At 46.5% G+C, this 27211-nt stretch overlaps 3 protein-coding genes across 3 annotated transcripts in view; all 3 read right to left on the bottom strand.

Moving 5' to 3' along the window:
- Nucleotides 1-882: 882 nt before the first annotated feature.
- LOC118417439 (NFX1-type zinc finger-containing protein 1-like) lies at nt 883-9655 on the bottom strand. Its single transcript, XM_035823001.1, has 9 exons — nt 9608-9655; nt 8927-9056; nt 8282-8463; nt 5260-8049; nt 4234-4335; nt 3933-4081; nt 1917-3681; nt 1268-1627; nt 883-922 (listed from the first exon to the last, which is right to left on the bottom strand). The coding sequence occupies exons 1-9, from the start codon at nt 9653-9655 to the stop codon at nt 893-895; spliced, it is 5556 nt and encodes a 1851-aa protein (XP_035678894.1). The 3' UTR covers nt 883-892.
- Nucleotides 9656-13108: 3453 nt separating this feature from the next.
- LOC118417438 (NFX1-type zinc finger-containing protein 1-like) lies at nt 13109-20953 on the bottom strand. The gene is made up of 7 exons (XM_035823000.1): nt 20875-20953; nt 18031-20744; nt 17672-17773; nt 17420-17568; nt 15576-16947; nt 15033-15283; nt 13109-14816 (listed from the first exon to the last, which is right to left on the bottom strand). Exons 1-7 carry the CDS (start codon nt 20951-20953, stop codon nt 13109-13111), a joined length of 6375 nt encoding a protein of 2124 aa, XP_035678893.1.
- A 3167-nt stretch (nt 20954-24120) lies between these two features.
- LOC118417437 (collagen triple helix repeat-containing protein 1-like) overlaps nt 24121-27211 on the bottom strand; it is a 3582-nt gene continuing 491 nt past the window's right edge. Inside the window, exons 2-4 of the mRNA XM_035822999.1 lie at nt 26799-27152; nt 26086-26287; nt 24121-24281 (exon numbers count right to left, since the gene is read on the bottom strand). Coding sequence (XP_035678892.1) covers nt 24121-24281; nt 26086-26287; nt 26799-27152 — 717 coding nt within the window. The remainder of the gene's footprint in view (nt 24282-26085; nt 26288-26798; nt 27153-27211) is intronic.

Below are 27211 nucleotides of genomic sequence, written 5' to 3'. Positions count from 1 at the left end.
TGTAACAGTGGGGTTTAAGCGCTGCCAAACTGACCACACCAACGGCTCTAGGGCTTTTTCTTACTCGCCCCTCTCAATTTCTACAACTGCAATGGTGATTTTCTGAAGATCTAAAAAGATTGAAAGATTATTCAGGACAAGTATCTTACTGCGGCTGTTATGGAGAGGTAAATAAGATGAAAATGAAATAAAATTCAGATGTTGCTAAGACAAGTTTACTATCCGTCCATTTGTATTAAGTCTAGCACCATGAGAAAGGTACTGTCCTATTTGAAGCTATTGTCCCCGTTAATGTTAGAGTATGGTTGTACATGCAGATTCACAAGACACCAACACACTGCTTTTGAAAAATCAAAACCATATTAAGGACTAGAATTCCAAGCACTTGCTCTTTAAGTTAACATCGTTGGAGTTAGTTAATCTCGAAACTACACAGTTGCTGGACCGCACATTCATAACAGACAAGGCTATCACATGGACTAATTTAGGATATCTAATTGTTTTTTGGTTAAAAGGCTATCACAATTACAAAGAAACATAACTACTCTTTGACTTTGACTTTATTCAGATCCACTCTCTTGAAAGGCAAATATGTGACTAATTAGGTCTAACTGTGATATCATACATGTATGTCTTACACAGCAGCCATTGTCACGTCTGTGGAATTACTGCTTACTATAGATGAATTTTCATCAACGTAGACTTCTTTCAGAAGGCACCAAACAAATTATGCATTTTTGTAGACTCTGCGATTTGGGTTTTGATGCCTCCATAGTCAAACCCCTCCAAGTTGGGCTGATCGGACTGGTCAGCGTGCCTCGCCCCGTCCATCTCCGGAACCAAACGGAAGTTGTCTCCGCCTGAAGCCTCCGATGATATACCTCCGATGGTTCTAGCACCGGCACTCCGGGCATGCTATTTCCTGTTGAGAACAGTTGAAACGGGTGGGTTCATTTTCAAGTCTACGCATGTTTCGGACCTAGTATTGTACTCTCGCGAGACTATTCACTGCGTGAACGTTAACAACGGGTGTACCGTAAAGACATCGAAAATGTGAAGGAATGTGTTTGCGCCTTTCAAAAGTGCCACTGATTAAAGAATTTTCTATTAATATATAACATGTTGTATTCACACAAAATATACAAAAAAAAAGAATGCGTCTCGATACTACACCGCATCTATTGCATTGTGGTCCAACGTTACAGCAAACCTTTTCGTGATTTCGAGCGTCAAGACATCTGTTATAGATATATCGTACAATGCTTACCACAGTATCTCCTCCATAGTCCCCGACTGATAACACATGGCCGTTGGAACACATGACCCAGTGCCCCTGTGTCAGTCCCATAGCCTGGACCACATGAACTCGCTCCTCACCGGAGATGCCTAGCACAGCCCCCGTCAACCCTGGTGTCAGCTGCTTGACCTTCTCTATGGCCTGTTTGACCAGTTCCTCTGCGTTCTCATCGAAAGCGTCATCGGAGGTCAGAGTTTGCTCCGCACTGACGAAGCTCTTCATGGCCACATCGTCCAAGCTGATTCCCTTCTTCCGGATCTGCCCCTGCAGCACGCGGAGCTTCAGGAGGAAGTTCAGCCGGGTCATCTTTCGTCCAACCTTCTTCCACTCCTGTGGACAGAAACCACCTTGTTAGTTAATATCCTCCTTTTCGGCCTTCCACGAGCGCTGGCACGTATTTTTTGGCCAGGTTCTTGTGGTGCCGCGAAGGTGATGCCCATATGTTGAACCCCCGAATTACTGCCCCCCCATAATCGCCAGCGCTCGTGGAAGGCCGCGCTACCACCATCTTGTAATGAGCGCTAGTTGACTAAACATATCTACCAACAACGTCGTTGACTAAACAACATGTTCAACTCATGGTATAGCTAGCAAAATGCAGTATATATTCTGGCCTTACCAATTCATTCACATGGCCCGTTCGGCGAAACAGCCACTTTTCCATAGTTGCTATCTTCGCGTCCATTTCTCTAACATGGCTCCTGTTTCCAAGATCAGAAAGTTCTCGGCGAGTCCCTTTCTCAATTTTGGCAAGTCTCTTCAGGAAGAGAAACTTGTTTTCGTACATTGTCACCTGCTCCATTGAGAGCGGACGGCATTTTGCTATTTGCTGAGAGATATGCGCCGATGTCTCAGGGAAATACGAGTCCAGATCTGCGTCGACTTCAAACTCTCTCACGAGCCTCTCGGTAGTGACCGCTAGAATTGTCCGTGCCTTTTGATCGACTTCGCTGGACCCTTTCTTCTCCACCCTCTCGTCAATCATTGCCGGTGCACGCGTCTTGTTGATGATGTTCCCGTAGCGCAGGTTGTGCCGTATCGGCGTATTGCATTTCGGGCAGGTTTTAATGTTTTCGTCCGTCCCCTGGTCCATCCACTGGTCCATGCCGCTAACCTCCAGCACGTGACCGCAGTCCTCCAGCCGCACGAACTGGGCGTCGGGTTCATCCTCGGTTCCGAAGAGGCTCTTTAGGTCGAAGGAGTCTTCTTCTTCTTCTGTTCCGAAGACGATCTCTTCCAACTCTTCACGATCACACACGTAGCACTTGTCTGGGCATGGCTCCCCACACATGCCGATGCACTGATGGTATTTCCGACACACTCTACAGGGACGCTTCTTTGGGCAGGGCTGATCGCATCGAGGACGATCGCAAGGTTCACCACAGGGCTTGGAACATCTGTGATGTCTGCATCTCCACTCACAAGGCTTCTGGCAGGGTACGCACGGCTCCCCGCATAGGTTTGGGCAGCGTCCGTGGATGCAGCGGTTCTCGCAACGCTTTTGACACGGGGGACATTTCTCTGCGCATTGTCCCGAGCACTGGTGTGAGCAGACGAGCACGCGATTACATGGTTTTCTGCAGGGCTCGTGCGTCCTCCCTTCGTCGCAACTATCGCATGTGCCGGCACAAAGGTGACCGCACTGTAGCAGCTGACAGCACTGGGCTCTGCAGACCAGGTTGTCATCTGTGGCTCTGCACACAACCTGAACGGCATGGCCACAACTCAGATGGTATGTTAAGATCTCCGTGCAGGTGCAAGTCTGGCCGCACTTTTTCTTGCAAATGTGTCCACAAGAAAGTTTTCTCTCACACGGCATCTGACACTGGAATGAGCTGGCCTTCTCATAGCAAGGCACCATCTGCTTGTGTTGACATCTGGGAATAGTCTTTTCGACGAGCACTTCACATTTACTACCACGACAGTACTCGAAGCAGAGCAGTGGACATTTATGCCCGAGGTCACAAACAACTTTGGCACAAGGTTCTTTGCACCGGAATTCACTGAGTCGCTGATAGCACGGCATCATCTGCTTGTGTTGGCATTTGGGGAAGGTCTTTACGACTGGTTCTTTACATTTACCACAATCCTCGTAGCAGAGCTTTGGGCATTTGTGCCCGAGATAACAAAGGACTTTGACACACGGCTCTTCGCACTGGAATAAGCTGGGTTGCACAAAGCACGGTATCATCTGCTTGTGTTGGCATCTCGGAATGGTCTTTTCGACCAGTACTTCACAGTTACCACAGTACTCGTAGCAGAGCTTTGGGCATTTGTGTCCGAGGTCACAAAGGACTTTGACACAAGGCTTTTGGCACTTGTACTCCTCATGTTCCGGGTCAGTTGGGTGGCAGCGCCTTTCACACACGTGTCCACACTGTAGCCTGGGAATGCCAGAAAAAGGTAAGGATGATACTACAACACCTGCTGCGCAACAAAATACATTGATGACAATATATCAAATGCGTCTGAAGTATGATTGTCACTGTATCAGAGCAACATGTTGACTGAATCCATTTTACAGCTGATGGTATCCACATTTTGGATCCTGCTCAGTCTGGTCTCACCTAACAATGTACAGCAAGCTTGAATCCGTTCCTATGTGGCCTATGTTCATGCACTTCTTTTTACTTACCTAATGCCACATGGCCGCATACACCCACCCTCCGGTGCCTTCTTAAAGTCGTCGTCGGTTGTGGCGAGAATCTCGCTGTCCGGGTGATTTTGGCAGCTCAACTTTAGGTTAGTACCCACACTGCCTTGCTCTCGGAGTTCCTGGATAATCTGAACAGTAACCATTAAAGAATTACCTTAGGTTGCAGTATAGTACAGTACAGTACAGTACAGTACAGCATAGACATATATATATACCAGGGGTCTTTATGATATAGATCAATTGTCATTGATGCAATGTAAAACAGTATAGCACAAGGTACCTTGGTCCATAGTGTGCTCGTCTTTGCCAGCATTGTCAGGTTGCCTATGGCGTAGAAGCCTTTCTTCGCCCGTGAGAGAGCAACACAAACACGATTCTCCACCTATTCGTGCAATTAAGGTATTTCGATTGGCTAAATTGGCATTTTGACCTTCCACTGTTTTCTTACTAATGAATTAAGAAAGAATGGAGCCGTAACGAATATTGATAGATGGGCATGAAAGAATTCTAAATCTGATTTTGGGGGCCAAATTGATGACGTCATCATTTCTATTGCCCCTAATATTATTTTTTTCTATGACAAAATACAACACTTTGGTACATACCACTGTAATGAAACTTCGTTTTTCGTTGCATAATGATAAAAGCTACAAACGCACTTTTGCGCAAATTGATATCTACTAATGATCTGTAGTAATTAGAAAATGTTTGTTTTCACCTAATTAAAAAAAAATTAATAGTTAATAATATAGTTTCATTGCTGTGGTATGTACCAAGGTGCTGTATTTTGTCATAGAAAAAATAATATTGGGGGCAGTAAAACCTGATGACGTCATCAATTTGGCCCCCAGCAAATCAGATTTAGAATTTTTCATGCCCATCTATCAATATTCGTTACGGCTTAATTCTTTCTTAATTCATTAATGAGAGAACAATGGAAGGTCAAAATGCCAATTTAGCCAACCGAATTACCTTAAGTGATGTTATCAACGATAAACAATAAAAATGTAATACAAAATATACTTATTCCTTTTTCTTCCAATGTCTTAAATGATCCATAGAATCCCTAGTACTGATACCGCCTCATTTTATCCTATCTATGCCAATGATTACAGTCAACGTGAAGAACATTGGAGGCAGGACTTTGCAGGTTAATCGTGGAAATGAACCATCGACTACTGCAAAATAATTATCGGATGCCTGAAATTGGCCAAACACCATATCAAATAAAAGCTTGCACATAAACAGGCTTAAGCCTAGTTTATCAAGAAATAGAAAGAGGAGACAGAAGCCTAACTGTTCTCACCTTCAGGAAGCCCACGTTGCCCTCATCATTGCTCCTCACCAGAGACAGCAGGATGATGTCGTTCTCTTCTCCTTGGAAGTTGTCCACGGTGCAGACGCGCACACCCTCGCAATTATTCGACTTCATGACCTTCTCGATGTTGAAGTGTTGTCCCGAGTACGTGGTGAGGATGGTGATCTGGGACGGGCTGTACCCTTGCTGAAGCAGGTAGCGGCAGAAGCTGGCGAGGAATTGCGCCTCGTGCATGTTGGAGTGGCTCCTCATTTCATTGTCTTGCACTTCCAGATGACTGTGCTCTACAAAGAACAAGTTGGAAGAGACTCCTTTGATATGCTCGTAGTTGAGCACCGATTCGTCGTTGTCCAGCGACTCGTAGATGTGCGGCGTCAGGAGCCGGGCGAACTCTGGCCGCATGCGATGTTGCAACTTCAGCCGCACACACTGCATGTCATTGTTCACCATGCGCTCAAACAGGGAGATGTCCATGTTGTATTTCTTGGCCAGTTGGTAGACGGTTGGGTTGGGACGGAGCTGTTGGTGATCCCCGATGAGGATGAGATGTTGGCACTGCTGGGAGAGCGTTGTGACGATGTGGGCCTCCAGAACCTCTGCTGCCTCCTCTACAATGATGATAGCAGGTTGAATGGCTTGCAGGATTGAGCGGTACTTGGCCGCACCAGTGGTGGTCATTCCAATGACAGTTGCCTTCTCCATGATTCTGCGATCTTCCTCGTCTCTAAACTCTTTGAGAAGTCGAGCAACATACTCGTATTCATTTGCATAACCTGAAATAGATCTTTTGCGTAATTCACAGTAGTTGGCAACCCAGTACCGATAAAGGCGCCATCGGTCCCTTGGTTGCAGCTTCCAGACGTTTTGGACTTGTCGAGCTTCTCCGTGGGTCATCATCTCTGTCTTGCTGAGCTGGTACGTTATCGTTTTTCTTCTCTTCTTCTTATTGACTTGAACCTGCCATCCTCCCCTATCCTCTGCCTGTTGCTCTTCGTTGTGCATATTCTCAAGGTCCGGATCTAAGTCTGTGCTCACAGTTTTCCTCGTTTGCTTCCCTTTTTCCCCACGACCGTCCAGCACTTCATCATCGTCGAGAATCCGCCTCTTTTCTTCTGGATCTTCCATGAAGTCTATCTTGTCGTCTTCTTCTTCGTCATCTGCTTGGTCAGGCAGGACGTGACCTCCAAGACCGAGCCAGTCTTCTATGGCAGATCCTCCTTTCTTTCCATCAGTCCTCCACTCGTCCTTATTTGCCTCAGACCATCCTTGCATCAAGCTTGTCCTGAGGCGTTGGTCCATTAAGTCCGAGTCAATAAGGGTGTTTTCGTGTAGGAGTCCTTTTTGTGTTGCCTTCAACTGATCTAGATACCCATCCATCTGTCCCTGAAGGCGTTTCTTGTCTCGTCTTTCATCGGAAGCCCCATGATAAATGTACTCTGGAACCGATTTTTCGTCGCGTACTCTTTGTCTGATATTCTTCAGCTTGAAGCGTTCCAGTTTCTCACTCTTGCTTCGCCCTCCCACTCTTACGATACCCTCAGGGTAAGACTCTGCTATACCTTCGAGAAACTGGTCAAGGGCATGATTTGTGTAACAAACCACAAGGATGGGCCTGGTCCATCCTCTCATCAATGAGAAACCGCCTGTAGGTGGAGGTCCTCCCCATGCAGAACTGTTTCTCAGTAGAACCTGGATAATCTTGAGCCCAATGTGGGTCTTCCCGGTTCCTGGCGGACCTTGGATGACGGCGAATTCTTTAGTCAGCCCCAGCTTGAAGGCACGATACTGCGACTCGTCAAACCCCAGATCTTCAGCTGACGGCCAGAGGTCATCCTGTAGGACTGGAACTTCCCTTACCTGCAGATATCGTCTGCTGTGAAACTTTTCAACAACAACGGACAGGTCATACGTGACATCCCCGAACCTACCCCGACCCCGAAGATAAGCCGGCGGGTCTACGCCGTTGGCACAGTCGCAGTCCACGATGTACTTGATGAACGGCATCGAGTACTTCCGAACTTCTTGGAGACCTTTCAGAACGTGTCGGTAGGCTTCGAAGTAGGCGGACGTCTCCACCATGATGAAGGTGTCGGTGGGGCGGATGGCTAATACATCCAAAGTCTCATCTTCGAATCGAACATCCACCCAACCCTGTTCAAGCTCTTTCGGGTCACGGTTTACGACCATGGCAAAGTGCATGGTCATAAACTCGTCTTTGGACAGGCAGACGAGAGATCCATAGATCAGTTGCTTAGAAGCCCCCCATTTCACCCCTTTGAGCCTGCTGCTGTCGAACTGTATCCGGTAGACGATGCCATTTGTGGAGTAGGTGGGGTAGACAACGTGAACGTCATGGTAGACACGAATGTCTTGCAGCCTGGCCTGGTCCAATCCACGCCGGCGCATGTCCAGGAACTCGGCGATACCTTCTCGTAGTGGCCTGATGAAATCCTCTCGTAACAACCTGAACTGGACGTCCAGATACGTGTCCACGTCTGGGTAGCGGCCGCGGACGATATTGGGGCGGAGAAACGGCTCCTTGTCGGTGTGGATGTCTTCGTAAGTTGGGATGATAGTCAGCCGTCTAAAGTCATCCGGAGGCATCTCCTCGGGGGTGGCTTGGTCATTTGAAACGTTACCTTGGCGCATGTTTTCCAAGATGGCGTCTTTGCGCGACTCTACCTCGTTGAAAGCTGCCACAATGTCGTCTTCGACATCAGGCCCCTGATCCGCGAGAAGTTTCACGGTGGTCCCCAAAACAGCCAATGGTACATAAACCTGCAAATGTTTAGCATTGCCCCTATGGTTATGCTGCAAACACTCTTGTGGCATTATCTGAACCTCTATCCTGATTTAACAAGTACATCATAAGCGAAATCATGTACACCAAACGTTACCAATAACAAGATTGCTTGACATCAGTTATCTATCCTCTATTTTTCTTTTCTATTTCAAAGCATGGAAATGTTTGATAACAAAAAGAAATCACAAAAGGTACTGAATGTCTCACCTGCGTGACAGAACTAGGATTCCTGTCGAGGAGCTCACGGAACAGCCTCAGCGCATGTTTCATCGGTTCCCTAAACTCCTGACGGTTGACGTTGACTGCCGGAAGTTTGGCGAAGTACGTCTTTAGAGTCCGCGCCAGGAATTCGGAGTTACACACCATCACCATCAGCTTCACGGTGTTTGCTATGAGATATCATGAAAACGTACTTGAATTGCTGGGAACTGTTTTCTTTCTGACTTTTCTGATTGTAATTGTATGATAGCTAATGGAGTGAATAACGCATCCAAGCATCGATCAAAAATCTAAACCTGGCATTACCCTTACTTTCACATGTAAGAAAGGAGTAAAAACAGAAAGAAAAAATGTCCTGACTTGCAGGATTTAAACCGCCAGATCACAAACCCAACACGCAATCGATGACGCCAAAAGGCTCAAAGCTGTCGGTTAACGTTGGCGGTGCTTTCGCCCCACTGTTACACACAGTTCAATTTGTCCTTGGGCACACGTAGCACGTGTTATACCGGTTTTACGGACCTCGATGTGTCTACGTTGAGTTCTGTATGTATTTATAACATAGAAGAAGATGCCATCAGAAACTGAGTTAGCGATCGGCAGATGAATATGCGATGAAGCTATGTTACTTACCAGGAGATGAAGAACAGTCGCACGCTCGTGCGAGAACACGGAGTAGTAACGCCACCCGGTCATCTGAGATGGTGGTCTCCTCCAACAGTTCCTTACATCCGCTAGTGCCCGCTACTAATGTTAGGAGAACCTGGTATAGACGAGATAGAAAGACGTGTATGTATTAGCTGTTACCCCAAAAGTCATAACAATGGCATGTCTACAACAAAATATGACAAAATTCCCTATGGAGTACAGCCTCTAACACATGTGGAAGTTTTAGGACATGTACGAGCCAAATTTCTAAAACAGGCTCCACCACTGACGCGTCGCCAAAAAGGCGCTAGCTATAAACCTATTTATGTCATACCTGGGCCGCGATAACGTTCGATACAGGTGTTCCAGACCGTGTGATAAAAGGCCGTACCACATAGGCTTCGAAGTTTTAACACACAGGCTTCCATCGAATATTTCGAACATACTTTGCGCACGCCCGTGCGGCGCGGTCGAAAACTCGAATACCTGAATCGGACGTTGGAAAATTGCTGTTGTAACAATGTTTGTTCGAGAACACCAAATTTTCTCAACTTCTGGCGCATTTCGCATCGAAACATCCTACCCGCGGTCGGGCTGGTACCTTGGGTGATACGGAATACACCGTGTTGTATTCTATACGTATAAGAGAGATAACGTTTTCCTCACCTCTTGAGGGTCCTTCTCGCACAGTCCCTTCAGCCTGTGGTGCTCCATAGGCCGTATTACCCACTCCTCCCGTCTGTTGGAGTTTGACGGTGCAGGTTCATCCCTGTAACTCACATACACACTTACGTCAATTAACTTGTCGCTACAGTGTCGTAGCTAACAGTCTCCACATTAGCCTGACTACCATCTGATTTCTACCGGGGCTCCTTGCTCTCGCTGCCCTTTTTTAAGGATACCCAGGGTATCTCCACATGTCGCTGGAAATAGTAGAAATCGGCCAAATAGTTTGGAAACACACAAGGGGGAGTTGACCGGCACAAAACTACAATTTTGCGACATAGGTATGGCTAGCATGCTTGGCCCAGAACCCAGTGGCCTTGAGTTCGAATCCCCTCACATGTCACGACAGTTAAGTCACTTTCCTCGCTTCATTTGGGTGAAAATGAGTACCTAGCTTTTCTTAGGGCCATCCCTAGGCTAGGACGTGAAATGGAGGTCCCATGTTTGAAAAGGGCCACACCGCTCCAGCAACGCAAAAGAACCCACCACACTTGCCGAAAACAGTGAGGTGGTTTACCGTATGTGCAATCAAAGTGATATGCTGCCATTATTAATTCCTCCTTCAAACGTATTGTGAAAAATTCTACATTCTGTACATTCCAAAATTGTTATCTCACCTTGCACAGTTGTATGTATTATTCCTCGATCTACCACGATGACCACGTGCACGCCTCCTGCCAAAGTCGCCTCGTCCACGACCACGCCCTCCTCCGTAACCAAAGCCCTTAGCACCATCCATTGGCAAATGGCATGGGCTACCTACACAACAATACGTCGAAAAAATGATATCTATAACGTTAACGTTATTACCTTTTCTACAACCCCTACCCCACAGCGTATAGGACAGTTAGAATGTATGGATGTAGCTATCCGTTGCAAGTTGCAACCTATTGGGTTTGGGGTGGGGGTGGGCAACGTTACACTTTGTATATATATATATATATGTATATATATATATATATATATTTATATATATATATACATATATATATATATATATATATACAAAGTGTAACGTTAATATATATATATATATATATATATATATATATATATATATATATATATATATATATATATATATATGTGTGTGTGTGTGTGTGTGTCCCTTGTATACATATTTTTAACGTTAGAATGACTACGCCTGAATAGTTTTTCTGCCCTGACGTCAGCGCAACTGGTGGAAAGCACCCGACGCTCACCATCCGAAGCAAACACTTAGTAAGTACAGACCGTGTTTTGTATGTCAACACGCCCAGACAAAACATGTCCAGACAAAAGAGTTTCGTCTGAAACTTGGCTCGCTTCCAGGTTCTCCCCTCCCCCTTCAACTGATGTACAATCCTTGTTCTAATGTAAGATATGGGAAATATCGTCTTCAGAAATGCTAGTCTCCATGATACCAACTTAAGACACATCTCTATTACAAAGGATTGCAGTTTTGTCTAGAATCTACCAGACTAGCTATGCTGGTTATTAGTAATAAGCAGAATAATTTGTCAGGTTTCTTACGAAACGGTTTGACATTTGAATGGGAACCTTGGCGTAGGCTGACTCTCCTGGTCAATTATTTGCCGAATTGTGTGCCGAATTCTACGATTCATGCCCCAAAGAAAGGCCTCAGGGTTGAGACTAGGTTTTTCCTACAGCACACACGGAAGTTACCAATCGTCTCAGTTCATTCTTGCACACATGTCATGCGATATCTTCTCATGAAAACCTCAGTGGTTGTTTTTAACCATATCAAAACATCCTTTCGACACATTTACGACTCGATCCACTGTGGACTCGATCTGGATTACAATGGTCAAATGCTGATAGCCAAGAATGATGTACAGTGTGCTTATTACGTCCGGTGGCTAATGCTTGTCTGGCTTTGATACTGTCTAATGTCACCTGTAAATCTACTTGGAGATTACTAATATTGTCCTAGTGGCGAAGTGGAGACTCACCTTGAAAAAAGTGTGACTGAAGAAGAAGAAGCCACTGTTTTTTGATCAGGCGGTACAGTAGCTGCAAATATCTCAGCAACCCAGCGACGCTTTGGAGTCTAGACGGACCAGACCCAAATATCGAGACGTTTTATATCTGGCCTGCCGGGGCTTTCCGCTGACGGCATAGTTTCGCAACGTCACTCTGTGCCGCACCCTTGGTATTGTTTACGGACGAATTTACTACTATGACAACTTTATACGTTACAACTTTACATTATTTACATTACATTTAATGAGACCCGTGGCGGAGTACAATGCTCTCCTGCTATACATACAATTTCTGTTACAATATTATCAACATGTATGTTTGCTTGGAGAATTCAACAGAGAGACCTGTAAAAGTATCAGCAGTAAAATTACTTATACTCAGTGGTAAGCCGATGGCAAAAGTGCCAGTTACGTTTAAGGAATCACCTTTAGATAGGGTAACATTTTATGTGTGCTAAGTTTTGTTGGAGCCTTGGAGTATATTGTAAATAATTATAAAAAAGATAGTTCGGTTGCCACGCGCTAATCCTAAAGGGTGACAACCTTATTAACTGCCTCTGTCTACTTAAACTTTGTACCACACGTAAAACTTGGGAAAGTGAGAAGGGGGCTGGACAATAGACCTGTTTACCCACAATTTGTTCGCCACATCGTGCACCCTCAGATCGGGTTTCACTTGCAAACATTGGTCAGGCCATCGACAAATTTTTATGAATCTTGATATTTTCGTCAGGTTAGAGGTATGTTGGTTAGCTCTATAGCAAACATTTCCAAAAATTTGAGCAGGAAAACTTTCAAGGCAGTAATGTTAAAGTATCCGGATCAATAGAGTGACATGTGTGAAGATATGACGTAACGGGAAGCCCCATTCGTATTAGCCTACGTTACCTATTTGCTCGCCAAGCAGATGCTCGGGCTATTTGGGCATGAAAGCTATGATAGCTATAGCTACATTTTGTATGAGAGGTGATTCGCTGGAATCATTAGACACGCCTTTATTCCACTAGATCAGAACATCTGAAATCATTCACAATGTACAAATACGTAAAATGTACTCCACTTACGCGGTGACCACTTCCATAAAAGACATTCTATCTTCAAGAAGAAAGCTTCGGACGTCCACCCAAAACTAAAGAATTTCTATGAAAACAATAAGGCAATCTTCAATTCAGTTAAAGTCCGATTACGTTGAGACTATAGGTTCACAAGGTATAAACACACTGCTTTTTAGGTATCAAAATCGTACACAACACTTCAAATTCCATACACTCTCCCAGTAAGACCACATTGTTGGACATACAAGATTTAGTTAATATCGAAGCTTCACAACCGGAGGATTTGAGTTACATATTGTCAACAATTCATTACAGGCAAGATAAGCACAATGACATGATTGAAGCAAAGATCAAATTTACTTAAGTAAACCAAATGTAAATTCTTTATCAATTTATATGAGATATCACAAAGACTCGAAAAAGTCCAGGCGTGATCGGATTAGGCTGTGTGTCTCGCTACGTCCTTCTTCGGTGCCAGGCGGCTGTCTGGCCGAAGACTGTGTCTGCCCCCGTCTGCCCGTACCCGCACTCCTTTCGGAAACAGTTGAACGGCTGCTGTCATAAGAACGTCCTTCTTCGGTACTAGGCGTCTGTCTGGCCGAAACATATGACTGCCCCCTCCTTGTAGCACCAGCACTCCTGTCAAACACGGTTGAATAGCTGCTCTCATAGGCACGTCCATCTCCGGTAGAAGGCGGCTCTCTTGACCTGCTGGTACCCGCACTCCTTTCGGGAACAGTTGAACGGCTGCTATCATAAGTACGTCCATCTCCGGTACTGGGCGGCTGTCTGGCCGAAGCCTTTGGCGGCCCCCGTATGCTGGTACCCGCACTCCTTTCGGGAACAGTTGAACGGCTGCTATCATAAGTACGTCCATCTCCGGTACTGGGCGGCTGTCTGGCCGAAGCCTTTGGCGGCCCCCGTATGCTGGTACCCGCACTCCTTTCGGGAACAGTTGAACGGCTGCTGTCATAAGTACGTCCATCTCCGGTACTGGGCGGCTGTCTGGCCGAAGCCTTTGGCGGCCCCCGTATGCTGGTACCCGCACTCCTTTCGGGAACAGTTGAACGGCTGCTGTCATAAGTACGTCCATCTCCGGTACTGGGCGGCTGTCTGGCCGAAGCCTTTGGCGGCCCCCGTATGCTGGTACCCGCACTCCTTTCGGGAACAGTTGAACGGCTGCTGTCATAAGTACGTCCATCTCCGGTACTGGGCGGCTGTCTGGCCGAAGCCTTTGGCGGCCCCCGTATGCTGGTACCCGCACTCCTTTCGGGAACAGTTGAACGGCTGCTCTCATAAGTACGTCCATCTCCGGTACTGGGCGGCTGTCTGGCCGAAGCCTTTGGCGGCCCCCGTATGCTGGTACCCGCACTCCTTTCGGGAACAGTTGAACGGCTGCTCTCATAAGTACGTCCATCTCCGGTACTGGGCGGCTGTCTGGCCGAAGCCTTTGGCGGCCCCCGTATGCTGGTACCCACACTCCTTTCGGGAACAGTTGAACGGCTGCTGTCATAAGCACGTCCTTCTTCGGTACTAGGCGTCTGTCTGGACGAAACATATGACTGCCCCCTCCTTGTAGCACCAGCACTCCTGTCAAACACGGTTGAATAGCTGCTCTCATAGGCACGTCCATCTCCGGTAGAAGGCGGCTCTCTTGACCTGCTGGTACCCGCACTCCTTTCGGGAACAGTTGAACGGCTGCTATCATAAGTACGTCCATCTCCGGAACTTGTCGGCTGTCTGGTCAAAGCCTGTGGCGGCCCCCGTCTGCTGGTACCCGCACTCCTTTCGGGAACGGTTGAACGGCTGCTCTCATAAGTACGTCCATCTCCGGAACTTGTCGGCTGTCTGGACGAAGCCTGTGGCGGCCCCCGCCTGCTGGTACCCGCACTCCTTTCCAAAACGGTTGAATGGCTGCTCTCAGAAGCAAGTCCATATTCAGTACTAGGCGGCTGTCTGGTCGAAACCAGTGGCTGCCCCCGCCTTCTGGCACCAGTACATCTGTCGAAAAGGGTTGAATAGCTGCTCTCATAGGCACGTCCATTTTCAGTGCTGGGCGGCTGTCTGACCGAAACCTGTGGCGGCCCCAACCTGCTGGTGACACCAGCACTCCTGTCGAGAACGGTTGAAAAAGATTTTAAAAGGGTCGATATCTATTTTCAATGAAATATGTCGTTGTATTCACATAAAATATCCAAATAATGCGTATTAGAACTACACGTATTTAGGCTTGCATCCCTATCCATGAAATATCGGTACTGTAACTTTTCCATTGGAATGACTGTCTGGAAATACTTATTTATTCAAAACATAAACAAAACATTATACCTTGCTATGGCAGCCCTCGGCGCAGGGTATTGCCGGGTTAGGTCCTTGACAGTCCTCAGGGCTTGCTTGACCAGCTCCTCTCTCTTCTCCGTGAAAGGTTTGAGTTCGGTCAGCACGCCTTCCGCATAGTCAAGGAGCACCTTGTCCTGGTCGTCCAGACTGATTCCCTTCTTCCGGATCTGGCCCTGCAGCACGCGGAGCTTCAGGAGGAAGTTCATCCGGCTCATCTCTGTCCCGAACTCATCCCACTCCTGCGAACGGAACAAAGTTGTGATGAATGCCATGTAACTAATGTAAGTGGCAACGACAACACACATTTCTATCAAACACAAGGATGAAAATTAGAAAGCAAAAAAAGATTTTCGGTAGAATAACTAGATATCCCATGTGTTCCATGACGGACGAGCAATGATATGTCTTGGTCATGGTTTTGCAATTGCATTATGTTTCATCTGTTCGAACAACAAAATTTACAGGGCACATCTGTGTGTCTATCATTGTAGTTAGTCCAGATAAGTGCAGCACATGTAACTCCGGCCTTACCTGTTCATTCACATGGGCGGTGGGACGAAGCAGCCAGTTCTCCATTTCGGCGATTTCCCTGTCTAATTCCATGATGTGGGGCTTGTCTCCAAGGACCCGAAGGCGTTCCATTTCATCTTTACGTCTCGCAATTTTCTTCAGGAAAAAGATTTTCTTTTCAAACATGGCCACTTGGTCCGGTGAAGACAAACTGAAGCGTTCGACTTGCACAAGGAGATCAGACGAGGAGCCAGCGCAGTACCATTGCAAGTCAACATCACTTAGGAGATCATTTTTAAACCTCTTGGCAGTGGTTCTCCTCTCTGCCTTTGGAACGCACTGCTTGTTCTTTACAATCTCGATCTTCGCCAGCGTTCTTTTGATGGTATTTCCATAGCGTAAGTTGTAACGTATTGGAGTTCTGCATTTCGGGCAGGTTTTGAGTTGGATCGTTTTGGATGTTTCGTCCATCCAGTAGTCCATCCCGCCAACCTCCAGTACGTGGCCACAGTCCTCCAGCAGCACAAATCGTGCGTCGGGTTCATCCTCGGTTCCGAAGACGTCCTTTGTCAACTCCTGATGATCACAGACTCGGCATCTGTTTGGGCATGGTTCTCCACACATGCCGATGCATGACTGAACTTTCTTACACCTGTCACAGCGTCTGAGTTTCTGGCAGGCGAAGTGACATCGAGGACGATCGCAGGGCTCACCACAGGGCTTGTCACACTTGTGATGTCTGCATGTCCACTCGCAGGGCTCCTGACACGGGACGCAGGGCTCTCCGCATTTGTGTCGGCAGAGGCCGTGGATGCAGTGGTTCTCACAAGGTTCGGCGCATGGAGGACAGTTGTGTGTGCAATTCGCCCTACACTGATGGGAGCAAACAAGCACACGGTTATATGGCTGCCTACACTGCTGGTGCAACCTCCCCTGCTTGCAGCGATCGCATGTACCGGCACACTGGTGTCCGCACTTCAACAGATTTCGACAAGGTATGTTACAAAGCATGTCGTCCTTTTGGACCGAACAGGCCGCCTGGATGGTGTGGCCACAGGGAAACTGATGTTGCACCATCTCCATACAGGGCACGCTGCACTCTTGGTTACACTTGTTCTTGCATCTGTGTCTACAAGGAAGGACTTTCTCACACGGCATCTGACACTGGAATGGGCGGGCCTTCTCATGGCATCGGACCTTCTGCTTGTGTTGGCATATGGGAATGGTCTTTTCGACCAATACTTCACATTTACCACAATCCTGGTAGCAGAGATCCGGGCATCTGTGTCCGAGGTCACAAAGGACTTTGGCACAGGGTTTTGGGCACTCGTACTCTTCATGCTCCGGGTCAGTTAGGTGGCAGCGCATTCCACAAAGATGTCCACACTGTAACCTGTGAATCCCAGAAAAGGGTTAAAGAGTACGATACATCATATAGTAGTCTGTGCAAAAAGATATATTGATCAGTGGTGCATGCGTACATGCGTCAAGAATGATTGGTACAACTTTGTCACAGCAACATGTTGATTGTATTACTATTAGTCGATTGTACAGCTGATAATATTCACATCTGCTCTCCTAGGTCCAGTGTAAACCGAACGCACTTCGACCGCGCTGTCATTGAATGTTTAAATACCGGATTCGGACAAAGGAATTGATTTTTGTTAATTTTTTTTTTGTTCAAGGACAGTACAATTTCTGGAACATTTTGCATTGAAAGGTGTGTTTTTCCGGATGGGTATGACAAAGATAAGATAAAAAATGGCGTATTCCACATCACCCTCGGTATCAGCCCTCCCGTGGGTCTGATCGATCCTACCCGCGGTCGGACTAGATGATATGGAATACGCCGTGTTTTTACTTACCTGAAGCCACACGGCCGCATACACCCGCCGTTTGGGGTCTCCTTGAAGTCGTCGGCGGTTGACACAAGAATCTTGCTGTCCGGGTGATTTTGGCAGCTCAGTGTCAGGCTGGTACCTATGCTGCCTTGCCTTCGAAGTTCTTGGATGATCTGATCAGAAATAAATAGAAAAGTTCCCGTTAAGAAAACCATTTCGTCCTACGGGTTGCATACATTTTGCTGAAAGCAATGTCATACATAAAGAATGCCGTACCTCCTTCCATAGTGTGCTTGCCTCCGCCAGCATTGTCAGGTTGCCTATGGCGTAGAAACCCTTCTTCGCTCGTGAAAGAGCAACGCAGACTCTGTTTTCCACCTGTAAGTGCAACGAAATCAAGTTTGTAACGATCAATAAAAAACGTAACACAAATATTATACATAATGTACTTACACGGGCGTGTAGGCTTCAAAAGTCCATGAAACTGGTTCCTCTAATTCTAACTATTGTTCCAGTAATGCCAAAGAGTAGATCAATGGAGACAGAGTACTACAGGTAAAACCTAGGAATAACTTGTTTGTAGACATCAAAGTACGGTAGATGATGACTGGATCCCTAAAAGATAATGTTCTCACCTTCAGGAAGCCAGCGATGTTCTCATCATTGCTTCTCACCAGTGACAGCAGGATGATGTCGTTCTCTTCTCCCTGGAAGTTGTCCACGGTGCAAACACGCACACCCTGGAACACCTGTCGTGGCATGACATCCTTAAAGTTGAAGAGTTGACCTGTGTACGTGGTGAGGATGGTGATCTGGGACGGGCTGTACCCTTGTTGAAGCAGGTAGCGGCAGAAGCTGGCAAGGAACTGCGCCTCGTGCATGTTAGACCGGCTCTTCGTGTCTTTGGCGTGTGCTTCCTTGTAGCTGTGATCCAGAAAGAACAGATTTGAGGAGACGCCCTTGATGTTCTCGTAGTTGAGCACCGATTCGTGGTTGTCCAGCGAGTCGTAGATGTGCGGCGTCAGGAGCCGGGCGAACTCTGGCCGCATGCGATGCTGTGACTGAAGCCGCACACACTGCATGTCATTGTTGACCATGCGCTCGAAAAGGGAGATGTCCATCTTGTATTTCTTAGCCAGTTCGTAGACGGTTGGGTTGGGACGGAGCTGCTGGTGATCCCCGATGAGGATGAGATGTTGGCACTGCTGGGAGAGCGTTGTGACGATGTGGGCCTCCAGAACTTCTGCTGCCTCCTCTACAATGATGATAGCAGGTTGAATGGCTTGCAGGATCGAGCGGTTTTTGGCAGCACCAGTGGTGGTCATACCGATGACGCATGCTTCCTCCATGATCCTGCGATCTTCTTCGTTTCTTATCTTGTCAAGCCGTCGAGCAACATCCTCGTATCTCTTTGCACACGCTGATATCGGCCTCTTGAACAAGTCACAGTACCTGGCCACCCAGTAACGGTAGAGGCGCCATCGGTCCCGTGGTTGCAGCGTCCAGACGTCTCGGACTTGTCGAGCTTCTTCGTGGGTCATCATCTCTGTCTTGCTGAGTTCATGCTTAAGCATATTTCTTCTCTTCTTCTTGTTGACTTGAACTTGCCATCCTCCACTATCCTCTGCCCTGTGCTCTTTGATGTGCATACTGTTGAGGTCTAGGGCCCGGTCTACGCTTACAGCATTTCTCGTGTGCTGTCGTCGGTCCACAGGACCGTACAGTACTTCATCGTCGTCTAGCAGCCGCCTCATTTCTTCTGGATCTTCCATGTCTATCGTCTCTTCCTCCTGGTCCTCTTCTTGGGTACCATGGTCCTGCTTATCTACTTCCGGCAGGACTTGTCCTCCAAGACCAAGCCAGTCCTCTATGGCAGATCCCCTTTTCTTTCCACCCGTCCTCCACTCGTACTCGTCTGCTTCTTGCCATCCCTCCATCAAGCTTGTCCTATGGCGTCGGTCCATTACGTCCATCAGGGTGTTTTCATGTAGGAGAACACTTTGCGTTGCCGTCAACTTATCTAGATGCATATCCATCTCTTTCTCAAGGCGTTTCTTTTCTCGTGTTGCATTGGCAGCCCTCTTTTTGATGTCCTGCGGAACCAACTTGCTCTGGCGTACTTTGTGTCTGATATTCTTCAGCTTGAAGCGTTCCAGTTTCTTACTCTTGCTTTGCCCTCCAACTCTTACGATACCCTCAGGGTAAGACTCTTCTATACCTTCGAGAAACTGGTCAAGGGCATGATTTGTGTAGCAAACCACAAGGATGGGACTATTCGCGTTTCCCGTCATTCCAAGACCTCCATTGTGTCCTTGCCACGCAAAACTGTTTCTGAGTAGTACTTCGATGATCTTGAGCCCAATGTAGGTCTTCCCGGTTCCTGGCGGACCTTGGATGACGGCGAATTCTCTGGTCAGCCCCAATCTGAAGGCGCGGTACTGCGACTCATCAAAACCAAGGTCTTCAGCTGACGGCCAAAGAGCACCCCGAAGGACAGGAACTTGCATGGGCTGCAGATTTGGTCTGCTGTACACGTTTTTAACAACCGACAGGTCGTATTTGACATTCTCGGCCCCGAAGCTCCTCCGAAGGTAGGCTGGTGGATCTACGCCGTCGGCACAGTCGCAGTCCACGATGTACTTGGTGAACGGCATTTTGTCATCTTCCACTTCTTGAAGACCTTTTAGGACGTGTCGGTAGGCTTCGAAGAAGGCAGTTGTTTCAACCATGATGAAGGTGTCCATTGAACTGATGCCTATCACAGCCGATGTGTCATTTTCGAATCGAACATCCACCCAACCCTGCTCAAGCTCTTTCGGGTTGCTATTTACAACTGTCGCAAAGTACATAGTATTAAACTCATCTTTGGTGAGGCAGACGAGGGATCCGTAGATCAGCCGCTTCGAGGACTGCCATCTCACCCCTTTGAGCCTGCTGCTGTCAAACTGTATCCTGTGGACCATACCCTGGTTGGAGTAGGTGGGATAGACAACGTGGACGTCATGGTAGACACGGATGTCTTGCAGTTTGCGTTCTTGGTCCAATCCACGTCTGCGCATGTATAAGAAGTCTTCAATACCTTCTCGTAGTGGCCGTACGAAGTCTTCTCTCAGCAGCCTGAACTGGGTGTCCAGATACGTGTCCACATCTCGGTAGCGGCCGCGGTCAATGTTGGTGCGGAGAAACGGCTCCTTGTCGCTGTGGATGTCTTCGAAGGTTGGGATGATCGTAAGTTCCCTGAAGTCGTCTGGAGGCGTCTCGAGTCGAAGTTGTCGGTGCAGGCGTGTAGCCAGTGTTCCGTAGTCGTCTCTCAAGCCGTAATGGGTGGTATGCCTATGTGAGAGTTCAACTGAACAGGTTACAAAATACGAATACTCATTGCCAACTGACGTCGAAAATTTACATCTATTAGCTAACCAGAACCAACTGTGGCACAGACAACAGACTCAAGTACGACTTCATGCATCGCTTGAACTCACCTCTCCTGCTGATCGCCGCCTCCCCTGTCCCTCCCTCCATCAGGCTGCCCACCCCTCCCGCCAATGTTGCCTCGTCCATGGCGAGGCCCTTGATAGCCGAATGACCTTCCTCTCTCCATAGGGAAGGACTGGTCTCACAACAGAGCACACAGATAGCTACCAGGAGGAACATAAATAAACGATAACATGTGCAAGAAAACACACAGCCCTCACATTCACATTTTATACATTCATATATGTGAAGACCCCCCCCCCCCCCCCATCCCAGGCATGTCCTGCCACTACTTACTTCATTGTGTAATCGAACAGTCGTCCGGTCTAGGTCATTGATCATGACCTTATGTGTTTGGAACGGAAGAAGAAGAAGAAGAACACAATGAGTTGTCTGGCTGATGCTTCATGTTCTCTCATGATCTCAGGACCAAACATCGATCGGATTTGGAAAACAAATTTGGTTGGAGAATTGTTGCACAGTTGACCTTACACTGTCAAAATGAAAAAAAATATAAACCTAAGGGATTTAATTTTTTACCTAAGGGTAGTATAGGTAGGTGGGTATGAAATAAAACGAGAATAATGACTTTTGTCGTTTGAAATTTGATATTTTTTGTTTAAGAGGCTCATCAGTCACGTGTAAGTTGATAGAATATTCTTTGATCAGAAGCATTTTGATTTGATCCAGATCTTTGCAAACAGACTGGTGCATCTTATGTTCGTCTGCAGCGTCTCATCTTTGACTACAACAATTCTATTCATCATAGATCTACTTGCATGAGAATGCCAACAGAGCCCCCCCCCCTCCCCTCTCCAATCAAGAAAATCAGGCAATGTGTGATCTTGTCAAATTTTATAAAACTTAACAAAGGTCTTGTCAACATCGTGCGAAAGAACTATGATTGTAGATGCAAAGAATCCCACAATCCGGAGAACAGCAATTTGAATTCTCTCGGTTACACCTGGCGACCAATTAAGATACGCGTACATAGTGGTGCAATATTACACCTGTTGGCCAATCAAAACGCGCGTACAATGAGACGTGTCTGTCGACAGAAACTTGGTCCCCGTCCAAGTTTCACAACCCCTGCCCCTCCTCAAAGTACTTTTATATTATCTATAGCGACACGAATGATTGGCAAACAGTAGGCATTCGATGGCCAACAAACAGCTGACAATAGTACGACCCTCTCATTATTTCGTGCACTTTTAGGGTTTCTTTTAAGCTTTTTTCATGACCCTTCCCTGGTCAAAACTTCCCTGACCCTGATATCATACAAGTGTAGAGCAAACCCATGGAACTAAATGTCACAAAACCAACACAAACCAACACATGCATCTACACTACATTTGATTCAAAGTAACTGACATTTTACTGCACAGTATTTGTATCAGTTGATAACATCAAGTAACCTAACGTTATTTTGGCAACTGCCTGGCAGACAGATGGTTTTCCCTAGGAGGAAAAAGACGCACAGCATCACGTCATTGGATGACAGTCTATAACCATCTGTTTGATATCCCGGCAAATACTGTTTTAACGTGTTTATCATCGTATATATTGGTAACTATATTTAAAGTCAATTCTAATATATATGTATGTCCTGAGTCATTTAAGCCGTTTTAGCTGCAATGTTTTAGACAATGTTGCTTGCTTTTTTAGTTAACCATTCATATATAGATTTGAATATGTTTTTGGGGATAGAGTTCAATAACGCATCCCCAGAAAGCATTAAAGGGCCGCATGTCTTTTACCACTGTCCTCTGTATATATATATATATATATATATATATATATATATATATATATATATATATATATATATATATATATATATTTGCAACCATTGGCTGCAGAGTCATAAAATTGCTAAAACACAAAGATAAGAGTACTACAACATTCTTCCTTTTTTTAAGACCATAGTAACACTAAAAATACCTCGCTCCACACACCTTGTCACCATGACCGGTTACAAAGACGGATCATGAGTTGGAAAAAAAACACCGTTGCTTTGAGTTCTGAATTTTCATATATCTAACACGGACAGCTGAATTCACCTGTGGCGAAACCAACCTGTGGCGAAACCAAACTCTAAAAGTTACCCTAGACACATCGGAAGCCGCTAACCTGTCTTTTCTGCGGCAAAACCAGTCATCTAAACAAAGCAAAAACTTACCGCAGATACGTCAGAATCAAGGAAAGCCGCTAACTTTGCTTTCTTGGTCAGGTTTTCGATGCAGACCTGGCGAAACCTAGCTTCGACTCTGATCCCCAGACAAGATATCGTTTCCTTTATATAGCCAAGGGGCTCGTGGGCCTTTCCGTTGCGTCATAGTTTCACATGAAACCTGACGCTGGGCACACATGTAGCTCTTTCTGAAATATCTGGCTTAAAATTAAGTATACCTACTCAACATCTGGACAATGTTTGCTATAAAGATGACCAAAGAAGCTCTTAATAGTGAAGGGGATATCGAGATTCGTGAAAATTTGCCGATGATCTGTCCAAGGTTCGCCAGGTGACACCCGATCCGAGGGAAACTTACACGCTGTGACAAACAAAAGGGCGGGTAAACAGGTCTATTGTTCAGGTACCCCTCCCACTTTCACATGTTTTAGAAGGTGTGGCACAAGCTTGACGAATTACGTAGACAGACGCAGTTGATAGGGTAGCTGCCCTTTAGAATCAGCACGTGACAACCTCTTTTGGCATATGTCTATTCTTTAAACCACCATAATAAAGCTCCACTGTTCAAAGTAAAACAAACTTAGCACACGTAAGATCTCACACTATCTAAAAGGCGGTCTCTCAAATTGGCACTTTTGTCATTGGCTTGACACTGAGTCTAAGCGATTCAACTGCTGATACTTTGTCAGGCCTCCCGTTTGAACTCTCCCAGCGAACATATTTGACTGCATTAAACTATAATGTACAACAGACGTACACTGTACTCCAAATGTTGTTTTATTGTGTCATCAATATACCGACGAAAACCAATACAGTAACGTTAGTAAATTCGTTCGTATGGTGTGGTATAGAGTGACGTAGGAATCTATTACGTCCTCTGAAAGCTCCGACATAAAATTTGCATGTATTGAAATTGAATTGAAGACACTTAGCATGAGCCTAGTCCTGACATCTGCGGATTTACTAATTAGATACCAATAGCTGGCGGAGGAAGGGTTCAAATCCACACGTTTCGTCACACAATCACGTGGCACACATTGACCAATAGCAGTCTACAGGCTAATTAGTCATTTCCGGTTGGAATGTTCACTTCCTCCACGATGATCCTGGAGTAGGAGTTCCACCCCGTGTTGGCGTCTGCACATTCAGTCCACCCCTCGCGGTTTCCGACGTTCAGGGCCACGGTCACGGGTCCGGCCGGCAGGTTGTAGCACAGACCGTCAACTAGAAAAGATGAAAACGACATACTTTATTTACTCTTTCAATGGGAGAGGAGGCCTATGTGTCGATCTTGCTGTAGGGCTGACGTCACAGTTGAGCTGCGCGGTTGGGTGTGACTTAAAATCCTTTCAAATCTTCTTTTTCCTTGAAAATTTTGGCCCAACCAGTAGCCTGTTTGTGACAGAAGGAACATGTAAGGTCTAATCTTTCCCATTTGTGTCAAAATTTGCTCAGTTTAGCAGTTTAGGTGGCGCGCACAAGGATTTTAGTTGTTGTGTCATATTGGTGGTATCAGGAGAAAACTGGGGTCAAAGGTGAGGTTTCTTTCATAGAGCGGGGATTCCTCGGAGTTTGAGGTGGTTGACCCTCTGTTTTCTTTCAGTTTTTACAAAGATGACCCTTGTGGCTGTCTGGTGGAGAATTTTTGTTAAGATTGAAATTGGGGTTAGTACTTTTCTGAAGCCTTGTTTTAGTGTATTTTATAATGCTTTCCTATGTAGAGGTCCAACTGGAATGTGACGGACAGCCCTGTACACGCCCCCTCCCCCATATAGTATTTTAGCCCTTTTGGATGATATAGCTGTATTGGATTTGGTGAAATCATGTTGCAATATCATATGCAAGTGCATTTGCTTAGATTGTGACCAAATTTGGTACATGAAGCTCTCTAATATTTAACAAAAGTGTGATATTTTGTTATATTTTTACAGCATGAAGCATGGGTAGAGTGTATATAAAGCTTTTAGAAATGGCTGAGACAGCTCAGATAATTGTTAAAGTTGTACAGATCCATTGGACATGATGGGCTAAGTGATGATCTAGGGTTATATCATTGTATGTCTTATTAATTAAGAACTATAAATCAAAAGATGCCATGCTGGGGCTCCCCCCCCCCCCCTCCCCTCAGTACACAGATAGGGTACATTATTGAGTCTCTGACTCCCTTAAAAGACTCACCTATCGCAAAATATCCACAAAATGTAGCACTGGGCATTGTTTGCTGTACAAAGAAAAGGATTTTGTTGTATGTAGGGACATTTCAGTTGTTTTATTGGGTGTCTTGTTTGTACAGGTTGGCGCTTTCATTCACAGAGCCTCGTATTAAAACTAGTAGAAAAAGTTGGAAAAAACAAAACTGCCTATTGAAAAGTTGCAGTTTGTTATCAGAGTTGTAAAACAGACCATGGAGAGTAATGAATGACGGTTGCTAAGGGACACATACCTGTGATTTTTGGAAAAAGTCATGTGACTTAGGGTACACTACACCACTGGTTCACAGGCCTTAACCCTAGAGTAGGTCTGGTGCACTGAGTATGGATTTGGCTCTGAATTCCCAAGGGAGCAATCAATTTTATTCATCTTTGGGAAATAATATCGCATCTCCTCAGTGTATCAGGTAGAGCAAAATTTTTTGTTCAATTCTCATTTTTAATTACCCAGAAATGACTTGATGATCACATCTTGCTCAGTGTCACCGAAGGAAGTGGACTTAACCTGAAAGGTCTAACCATATTCAACAATAAGGTAGTTCACTATTTAGGGTATGCATGCGTTGTGGCCGTATGTGGTAGGAACTGTGGGTAATGTGTCAAAGGTAAAAGTCCTAGAGACATAAACAAAACACATCTGCACTTTGTTATTCAAATCAGGTAATAGAAGATACAAGAACTGCTGACAAGTCAACGACTTTCACGTTTGACATACTAGTACACTACCCACCATTCCCGTCGCCGCGCATGCGTGTTCGGAATGCTGAACGAGCTGACTCGATGGCCCAAAGCCTAACCTCTGCTTGGAGAGTACTTACTTGTAGTCGCACGGTGGATATTGACACTTGAGGCGCCATTAGTGCACATCAGGCTGTCGATGGGGAAGGGACTGTTGCACTCCGATCCGTTCAGAGTGAAGAACCAGCGCTTACAGCAGGCGGTGGTGGGCCTAACTCTGGTGCTGCCGCTCCAGGTCAGACGAAGAACTGATGTCGGGGCCACCTTGTTGAACGCGCACTCCTGTGGTTTATGGGTTGGGTACAGGCAGATTTCCAGAAATTGACAACAGGCTATACTAGCATTTTCTGATCATTTATTGGGCCCAAGAGCTATCTACTACTTAGAAACAACGATCATAGCATATCCAGACTTGAAGTCGAGATATGAATATTAAAACTGGGAACTGGGCGTTCCGCAGCTGTACTGTTGGGAGTCGCTAGGGGGCCCAAAATCTAACCATAAATTAACATCCACACCCACCCACCAAACACAAAGACACACATACACACAAACAAACGTGCACACATACACGCACAAACACACACACACACACACACACACACACAGTCTCTCTCTCTCTCTCCCTCTCTCTCTCTCTCTTTCTCTCTCTGTCTCTCACACACACACACACACACACACACACACACACACACACACACACACACACACACACACACACACACACACACACAGCAACAACAACAATAACTATCGAAAACATATCCTTATTGGCGAAGGAGACAGTAGATACCACAATTTTCCCGGAGTCTGCTCCATTGTTCAGGTCCTTCCAGGCACACTGCTTAATATTCACCCTGGCCGACACGCCTGGAGACCCCGTCTCCCCTGCACTCCCCTTCTCCCCGGGCGGTCCCTGGTCTCCTCGGTCCCCCTTAGCGCCGTCCCCGCCGGACGGTCCCTGGTCTCCTCGGTCCCCCTTAGCGCCGTCCCCGCCAGGCTGTCCCTGCTCTCCTCGGACCCCCTTAGCGCCGTCCCCGCCGGGGGGTCCCTGGTCTCCTCGGTCCCCCTTAACGCCCTCCCCGCCAGGTGGCCCCTGCTCTCCTTCGGTCTCCCTTAAGCGCCCTTCCCCCCCCGGGGGGGGACCCTGGGTCCTCCCTCGGTTCTCCCCTTTTAACCCCCTGGCCGCCGCCCGTTTGTTTGCCC

The sequence above is a fragment of the Branchiostoma floridae genome, chromosome 6 (assembly GCF_000003815.2).
Source record: "Branchiostoma floridae strain S238N-H82 chromosome 6, Bfl_VNyyK, whole genome shotgun sequence".
Lineage (NCBI taxonomy): Eukaryota > Metazoa > Chordata > Leptocardii > Amphioxiformes > Branchiostomatidae > Branchiostoma > Branchiostoma floridae.
This window is presented reverse-complemented; position numbering and strand designations above follow the sequence as displayed.